This window comes from Oncorhynchus kisutch, linkage group LG1 (genome assembly GCF_002021735.2).
Source record: "Oncorhynchus kisutch isolate 150728-3 linkage group LG1, Okis_V2, whole genome shotgun sequence".
Taxonomy (NCBI): Eukaryota; Metazoa; Chordata; class Actinopteri; order Salmoniformes; family Salmonidae; genus Oncorhynchus; species Oncorhynchus kisutch.
The window spans coordinates 65,882,591-65,892,114 of record NC_034174.2 but is presented as its reverse complement, the minus strand read 5'-3'; the positions used below and the strand labels follow the sequence as shown (position 1 = coordinate 65,892,114).

General features: G+C 44.5%; 1 protein-coding gene across 1 annotated transcript in view; it reads left to right on the top strand.

The window, feature by feature from the left end:
* The first annotated feature begins 4,914 nt into the window (after positions 1-4,914).
* LOC116376215 (keratin, type I cytoskeletal 13-like) overlaps positions 4,915-9,524 on the top strand; it is a 5,593-nt gene continuing 983 nt past the window's right edge. Inside the window, exons 1-2 of the mRNA XM_031835681.1 lie at positions 4,915-4,947; positions 5,377-5,538. Coding sequence (XP_031691541.1) covers positions 4,915-4,947; positions 5,377-5,538 — 195 coding nt within the window. The remainder of the gene's footprint in view (positions 4,948-5,376; positions 5,539-9,524) is intronic.

Below are 9,524 nucleotides of genomic sequence, written 5' to 3'. Positions count from 1 at the left end.
GATTCAGAGTTATATACTGTTAATTTTTTAAAAAATCAAGTCGTATGAAGTGAGAGCACAAAATGTATCTGCTATGACATCCATACTCACAGATTCATATAGTCAGTCTATTATAAAGCATTCTTATCTCTGAAACAAGTGAAACCACACAGAGGAGTGGGTTAGTGTTGACAGATATGACTGTGGGAGACTTGAGAAACTCGTACAAGGCTTGAAAAGTAGTGCTCTACTCACTGTGGTGCACAGCCATCAGTCAAGATGCAAACCACATGTAAGGGAAAGGGAGAAACCTAGTCAGTTGCACAACTAAATGCATTCTGCCTTCATCCAATATAGTAATTCATGCATTCAGATGAATTGCTTTTATCTAAACTGATTGCTTCGCCCTGGCTCCTTCTATGTGTGAACATGTCAATGCGGACTGACCGACTGACTGCACATTTCTGATTTAGCATTGCTTATAAAAGCCATAATATCACTTGATTGTGTTCTAGAGAATACTGCTATAGAATGTCTTCTTCATTACATATATGTTCAGGCAAAGAGGGTCTGTTTGTTTCTACATTGTATGTCTGGAAGAACCAGTTACGTAATGCCAATGGACAGGGGTTGAGTTACAGGTGAATCTGGTGAGTGACAGCGGCTCTATGTTGCACTGCTGTACTCTGCTACGTGTGACATCCACAAACAACCAGATAATAAGTTATTGAGGCTAAAATGAAGCGGTAGTGTTTACACACAAACAAGCTATTGCATGCTGTATTTATATAAAGAATCAAACTAAAATCAAACTAAAACTGAACACTTCATGCCATTGAATGTCAGTGTAAAGTACATTTTAGTAGGGGGAATAATGATAAAAGTATTCCTTTACTTTGCAAAATCTTGTTCATCTGCTTTCAGTTTATATTGTTTTTACGATTAAGATTAAGAACTTTATATTGGTCAATTGCACACAAGGTCCAATCCGAAATGACTTCCTCTTTTTACCCGACCCACACATACATACAGATTTTCTGGAGAGGTGTGGGGTGCTGCCACACTGGATGCCCGGGGAGCTTTTGTTGTGGGGGGTTAAGTGCCTTGCTTGAGCATCTGGCACAGAAGCAACCGGCCCCTATGCCCCAGCAGCCTCACGACGTGTGGTATCCAGCTAAAATGGTCCAGAAGCTTGAGGGCACAACAGCAGGCAATGACGTCTAAGACTTGATACCAGTAACCCTCCGGTTGCAAGCTCACTTCCCGACTGATTTTTCCCATCAGACCCGGGATTCAATCTTGCAACCCGGTTGCTGGCTCCCCTCTCTAACTGCTAGCCTACCTGCCACCCTTTATGGGTGATTGCACAGTAGGAACAAGCTGCAATCCAAATTTAGAGGTGGGTGTACACCATTGCTTTATTTAACCCTTGTTCTACCAGGTGAATTGACTGAGAAGAGAACTCATTCTTATTTATAGCAACAACCTGAGAATAGCTGCAGGGGAGAGGTGAGGGGGTGAAAAAGTAGATTAGAAAGCTTGGGATGATTAGATGGTCATCACGGTTGGAGGGACAGATTTGGGAATTTAGCTAGGACATAATCATGGCCCACTAGATTGTGCGGTCTGTCATCTTTTTCAAGGGGAGAGGACAGGCAGAGGTCACTTTACATAGTTCATGCTTCATATATTTTCTCCTGGGGGGGTTTCTGCATGTTCATTCCTGTCAAACATGAACATTCTTCACTTGTGTCTGATCAACAGAGTAGCAGCAGCGTATATGATGATTGTGTGTGAGTGTGTGTGCATGTGTGTAGATTCAGCATGAATGTGTGTGTTCTGTGTGTGTGTCAAATCAAATCACATATTTCCAGCGGGTTTGGGTTAAGGTTAGAATTAGTGTTAGGGTTAGAATTCTAATTAGGTTTAGGAGCTAGGGTTAGGTTTAGGGTAAGGTTAGGGTATGGGTTTAAGGCTACGGGTTAGGGTTAGGGGTTAAGGAAAATTGGATTTTGAGTGGGACTGAATTGTATGTCCCCACACGGTTAGCTGTGCAAGACTGTGTGTGTGTGTGTGTTTGTTGGAGTATCAATGTAAGTGTGTAGAGTCCTGTGAGTGTGCATAAAGTAAGTGCAAAAATAATGAAATCCATAAAAAGGGTCAGTACAGATAGACCGTGTCGTGATTTGGTTAGCTATTTAGTAATATCTCGTCGACAGATTTTCATGGACAGATGAAACAGCGATAATCTGTCAAAGCTATCGTAGAATAATGTGATTACGAGCGGCAGTAGTTCCTGGTTTTCCGTTTTCATCATTGATTATTTGGATGAATCAGAATTGGGGCGAAGGCGATGCGTAAACTGGTGCAGTGATTTTTAAGCCTGTGTGCGGTTTCCATTAGATTCCACAGCCACAAAGTCATGATAAATACTGGTGAAATTAGTTAAAGGGAGGACTTTAGCCGAGAGTTTCCATGTGGCAAAGGAGGAAACTTTGCTTCCTTCCATTGCACAAAGGTAATCATAATTGTTAACGGCATTCCCTCCAAAAGTAAAACAGGAAATGGCAAACTTTACGATAAGTTTCTGGGTAACTGAGATGAGCTATTTAGCCATTTTATGGCTGGGGACAGAAGATGTTCAGGAGCCCATTGGTGTCACGTACTGGTACCACTTGCCGTGAGAACAGTTTTATGGCTTGGGTGGCTGGGGCTTCCTTTCACACCGCCTGATATAGAAGTCATGGATTGTAGGGAGCTTGGCCCCAGGGATGTACTGGGCTGTCCGCCCCACCCTCTGTGGCACCATGAAATCGAGGCTGGTGCAGTTGCCATACCAAGCAGTGATGCACCCAGTCATGACGCTCTCAATGGTGCAGCTGTATAACTTTTTGAGGACTTGAGGGCCCATGCCAAATCTTTTCAACCTCCTGAGAAGGAAGACGCACTGTCACGCCTTCTTCACGACTGTGTGTGTGGGCTATTTTAAGTCCTTAGTGATTTGGAAACCGAGGAACTTGAAACTCTCGACCCACTCCACTACATCCCCTTCGATGTGGATGGCGGAGTGCTCACCCCCCCTCTTTAATGTTGTCCACGATCAGCTCCTTGGTCTTACTGATGTTGACGGATAGGTTGTTGTACTGGCACCACACAGTCAGATCACTACCCTCCTCCCTGTAAGCGGTCTCATAGTCACCGGTGATCAGCCCTACCACCGTCGTGTCGTCAGCAAACATGATGGTGTCTGGGTTGTGCTTGGCCAAGCAGTCATGGGTGAACACGGAGAACAAGAAGGGACTAAGCACACACCCTTTTGGGGCCTCCATGTTGATGGTCAGTGTGGCGGAGGTTGTGTTGCCTACCCTCACCACCTTGGGTCGGCCTATCGGGAAATTCAGGATCCAGTTGGAGAGGGAGGTGTCAATGAACAGCATTCTCACGTGGGTATTCCTCTTCTCTGGGTGGGTGAGAGCAGTGTGGAGTGAAATTGAGTATGTGTTGATTTGTTGGGGCGGTATGCATATTGGAGTGGGTCTAGGGTGTTTGGAATGATGGAGTTGATGTGTGCCATAACCAGCCTTTCAAAACAATTCATGAACAGATGTGAGACCTACAGGGCGATAGTCATTGTGGCAGGTAGTCTTAGAGTTCTCGGGAACAGGAATGATGGGGGTCAGCTTGAGACGTGGGGATTAGAGACTGAGACAAGGAGAGGTTGTAAATGGCTGTTCTGCGCAAGCACTGAGAACGTGCCCTGGAATACTGAGTGTTTACCTGATTAGCGAGATCACCCAGGGCTCTGAAATGGTGGGTGTGCTCATGCACAGCTCGGTGTTGCTTTTGTTGAAGCGTGCTTTAAATGCATTTTCTTCTAGTAGAGAGACATCATTGGGAAGATCATGGCTGGGCCTTCCTTTGTAATCCGTAATGGACTGTAGCCCCTGCCATATGCGGTGGGTGTCGGAGTCCGTGTAATAGAATTCCAGCTTGTTCCTATATTGTCCTTGTGCTTGTTTGTGGCTGTCTGGAGATCGTAGCAGGACTTCATGTACTTGTTTGTGTCCTCAGCCATAGCCTTGGGGTTGGATGCGATATCCCTGTGTGAGCTAAACCTTTCCTTTAGCTTAGTGCCAAACTCTGTGTTAAATCAGGGCTTTTGATTAATGAAGGCGTTGACGGAGGTGGTTAGCTTATCGGCTGAGTAATGTAAAATATTCCAGTCAGCGCTTGCAAAGCAGTCTTGTAGCTTAGTCTCCGATTCGGGGGACCATTTCACTATGGAGCGGGTATTTCCTGTTTGACCCTGCAAATCATTCAAATGAGAACATAACTTCTGCAATGCTCATTAGCTTTAACCAAATGTAAATCAACTTTCTCACATACAGAACATGGGACTCAAATGGCAACATCTGGAGCATGCTCTGGTTGTATGGAAATATGCAAATAAGCAATAGCTTGTTCTTGCACGCTGCAGATGCCAAATTCCTTGCCAAGGTGTTAAGAGAAAAGAACAGTACGTTCTATCATTAATCACATCTGGGGTGATATTTCATGGGGTTCGATGCCTGGAGTAATGACTCATCCCATGGTGCTATAAAGTTGGTAAGGGGAAGGAAAACTACTTTTGTTGGAGCTGCAGACAACTACAGTGGATGGAAAATGCATAACGTTAAGTGAAACTTAATATAATGGTACCTGAGTCTATGCATAAAATCACAAACACTATGAAGCAACAATGGGCTGTTAAGTTTAAGGAAAAGGACAGGCAGTGATGACAGGTTGCATCACCGCCTGGTATGGCAACTGCTCAGCATCTGACCGTAAGGCGCTACAGAGGGTAGTGCGTACAGCCAAGTACATCACTGGGGCCAAGCTTCCTGACATCCAGGACCTACAGTATATACTAGGCTGTGTCAGAGGAAGGCCCCAAAAATGGTCAAGGACTCCAGAAACCGACACCGGAGCGTAAAGTCTTGGACCAAAAGGCTTCTTAACAGCTTCTACCCCCAAGCCATAAGACTGCTGAACAATTAATCAAATTGCAACCGGGACTATTTACATTGACCCCCAATTCCCATTGCCTCCTGCACCTTTGTTTTTATACTGCTGCTACTTTATGTTTATTATCTATGTATAGTCACTTTACAAATGACCTCGACTAACCTGTGGTGGTGGTGGTGGTGGTTAAGGTTTTGGCATGGGAAGGGGTGGCAGCGGCGGTGGCGGTTATGGTTTCATCATGGGAGGGGGTGGTGGTGGCTTTCAAGCACATCTGTGATAAGCAATGGTGGTCAAATTCCTAATGAAGACAGAGGGCAGGTCAAGTTGTTACCATCAGGCAGTGGTCAGTCACGTCTTAATTGTTTAAACTCACCACCATGTCTTTCTCCACAGGAGCTGCTGGCCATAAGGATGGAGATGACTGGACAAATCAACGTGGAAGTGGACGCAGCACCACAGGAGGACCTGACAAGAGTCATGTCTGAGATCCTTGAGCAATACGAGACCGTTAGTGCCAAGAACCAGCGTGACCTGGAGGCCTGGTTCCAGACCAAGGTAGAACCTCTAGAACCCTTAAACTATGTTCATTTTGTAGATGTTCCTTTACTTCTAGTTTGTAACATTGTCACATTCTATCATGAGCTGAAATGTTTGTTTGTTTCTGTGATGATTGACCACTTATTGTGTTTTACAGACAGAGACGTTGAATCAGGAGGTGGCGTCCAGCACAGAGGTTCTCCAGACCTCCAAGTCAGACATTTTGGAGATTCGTCACACACTGCAGGGCCTGGAAATTGAACTGCAGTCACAGCTCAGCATGGTGAGCCGTAATTATTTACAAGGACCACCATTTAGGGGGCATTACTTACACAACTTTCTGCAAATTTCCTGGATGCTAACTATGCTAATCATTGGTTTCCCTTCCTCACAGCCTCTTTCTCAGCTCCTCGAAATCCGGCCACAGCTCCTGCCTCAGCTCCTGTCTCACCTTCGGCTTCAGCTGCTCCAGCTCTTGCCTCAGCTCCAGCCTCAGCTCCTGCAGCTCCGGCCCCAGCTCCTCCAGCTCCACCACACGCATGGTGGTGATCGTCACAGAGGAAATGGTGGATGGCAAGGGGCAAGCAATGGGTTAACCCCATGGAATTATAATATCGGCTGAGTAATGTCAAATATTCCAGTCAGAGCTAGCAAAGCAGTCTTGTAGCTTAGTCTCCGATTCGGAGGACCATTTCTCTGTGGAGCATGTCACGGGCACTTCCTGTTTGACCTTGTATACAGGAAGTAGGAGTATAGGGTCATGATCTGATTTGCCAATGTGGGGACGAGGAAGGGCCTGGTATGCTTGCTAGTGGATAGAGTAACAGTGGTCTAGGACTTTATCGCCCCAACTGGAGAAGGAGACGTGTTGATGGAAAAAACCATCCCAGATACAGGTTTCTGTGAATATATTAATTATCAATACCAATCATTAAAAACAACATACAGACAGAACATTTTATTTTTGAGGTTGCAAAGGCTAATGGTGAAGACAAGGAAGTGTATAAAAGAAAAGTGTTATTATGGACCACATTAACCTCTTCCCCTCCCACCTCCCACAATCCTCGATCTCATGCCAGCACCAAGATGCCAGTTGCTGAGAGTTTGTAAAAGCCAACAGAGTGCAGGTATGGCCATTAGAGTACATTGCACACTGCCATGTCATAGCACATGTTTTTCTATATAGTTGAGAGATGCACATATGCATGACACAAACCAGGAGAGTTTAGGAGATGTTATAGAGATAGAAATGTTTGACTAATGCAAACTTAAACTTTTGTGACCAGAGGCAAAAACACTCCTTGCATAATTTTACTCCTCTGGGTTTGAGAGTAATGTGGGTACGAAAGAAAGTGGGGAATGGAGGGATAAGAGTGGGATATGGCTGTGCAATTTACTCTAGACTACATTTGATCATAATTATTATCATGAAATAGCATACCCAACAATAGATGTCATGCTAAACGAAGTAGAATTGCAGGAACTTAGCTTTAAAACAGAAATGCCAGGGCCACATGTCTGGTTCTAGTCTGCCCTTGCTTGCACCATGTACTGTTAATGCAAACTGCAATTCAGCTCATTTGGTTGTGCTATTAGACAAAGCACAGTGACAACACATTGAGTTGTACAAATACACAACATTTCTGTCATTGTTTTGCCATTTGAACCTTGTGCTAAACGGTTGAAAGTGCAGATATAACACATTAAGGTAACAACTAAACAAAATATCTGACCATGTTTTTCCATTGTTTTTGGATGGTTGAAAGCATAGTGATAACACATTGGGAATTCAACAAACTGTTGTTTGTCTTTTTCAATGGGTGAATATAGGTTATAATCTCATTGATCAACATCTCAACCAAATATCATCCAATTGTCCATGTTGCAATTGTAACGTCTGCTTCCAACTCACACTCTCATACACGTAGATCCCCTGAATGCAGCTCACTTCCCAGGCCACTTTCCAGCTCACACTCTCAAACACATAGATCCCCTGTACACAGCTCACTCTCCAGATCCCAATCAACCTAATTCTGATAACCTATTCACACACCTGTATGTCATTATCACACACTATTTAGTTCAGTTCTTTGCACCCAATCGTTGTGAAGTATTGTTTGTTTTTGACACACTTCTATTTGGAGTGCTGGTTTTCACGTGACTGAATCCTCCTATGTATGATAGTTTTTGCCTGCCTCACTAACGACGCCTTTTGCCTGTACTTTAGCCTATCAGATTTCCTGTATCTACATATTTCCTGATCTCCCGGACTACGTTTACTAGCCTTTTCCCTGCCTGTACTGTTGACTTTTTGGACCACCTGTGTATGACCTGCTGCCTACCCCTGGTCCCAGCTACCTGCCTCCTGCTATGTTCCTTTACATGAAACATCTGCTGTGCCCTGCGCTTGAAACCAGCTCTCTGTCTCCCTCGTGTTCGTCACAGAAATGACATGGTGATCCCAGTGAGATATCACTGCAACTTGCATGTTAATAATATGTCAGCTATGGTGACAATTTACCCAACAAAGGTTAAATGTAACTTTTTTGTTACATGTTCTAGTTAGGCCGTGTTGACTTAAAGGCAATAGCTGTTTGTAGTGCAACATCTCCACCAATGTCACAATAATCCATTCTACTGCAAATCATTAACATGAGAACATAACTTCTGCAATGCTCATGGGCTTTAACCAATTGCAAATCAACTTTCCCACATACAGAACATGGGACTCAAATGGCAACATCTGGAACATGCTCTGGTTGTATGGAAATATGCAAACAAGCAATAGCTTGTTCTTGCACGCTGCAGATGCCAAATTCCTTGCCAAGGTGTTAAGGGAAAAGAACAGTACGTTCTATCATTAATCACATCTGGGGTGATATTTCATGGGGTTCGATGCCTGGAGTAATGACTCATCCCATGGTGCTATAAAGTTGGTAAGGGGAAGGAAAACTACTTTTGTTGGAGCTGCAGACAACTACAGTGGATTGAAAATGCATAACGTTAAGTGAAACTTAATATAATGGTACCTGAGTCTATGCATAAAATCACAAACACTATGAAGCAACAATGGGCTGTTAAGTTTAAGGAAAAGGACAGGCAGTGATGACCGGTTGCATCACCGCCTGGTATGGCAACTGCTCAGCATCTGACCGTAAGGCGCTACAGAGGGTAGTGCGTACAGCCCAGTACATCACTGGGGCCAAGCTTCCTGACATCCAGGACCTACAGTATATACTAGGCTGTGTCAGAGGAAGGCCCCAAAAATGGTCAAATAATCCAGAAACCGAAGTCATAGACTGTTCTCTTGGCAAGCGACACCGGAGCGCAAAGTCTTGGACCAAAAGGCTCCTTAACAGCTTCTACCCCCAAGCCATAAGACTGCTGAACAATTAATCAAATGGCAACCGGGACTATTTACATTGACCCCCAACCCCCATTGCCTCCTGCACCTTTGTTTTTATACTGCTGCTACTTTATGTTTATTATCTATGTATAGTCACTTTACAAATGACCTCGACTAACCTGTGGTGGTGGTGGTGGTGGTTAAGGTTTTGGCATGGGAAGGGGTGGCAGCGGCGGTGGCGGTTATGGTTTCATCATGGGGGGGGTGGTAGTGGCTTTCAAGCACATCTGTGATAAGCAATGGTGTTCAAATTCATAATGAAGACAGAGGGCAGGTCAAGTTGTTACCATCAGGCAGAGGTTAGTCACGTCTTAATCCTTTAAACTCACCACCATGTGTTTCTTCACAGGAGCTGCTGGCCATGAGGATGGAGATGACTGGACAGATCAACGTGGAGGTGGACGCAGCACCACAGGAGGACCTGTCCAGAGTCATGTCTGAGATCCAATACGAGTCCAGCGTGACCTGGAGTCCTGGTTCCAGACCAAGGTAGAACTTCTAGAACCCCTAAACTATGTTCATAGTGTAGATGTCCTTTACTTCTAGTTGGTAACATTGTCACATTCTATCATGAGCTGAAATGTTGGTTTGTTTCTGT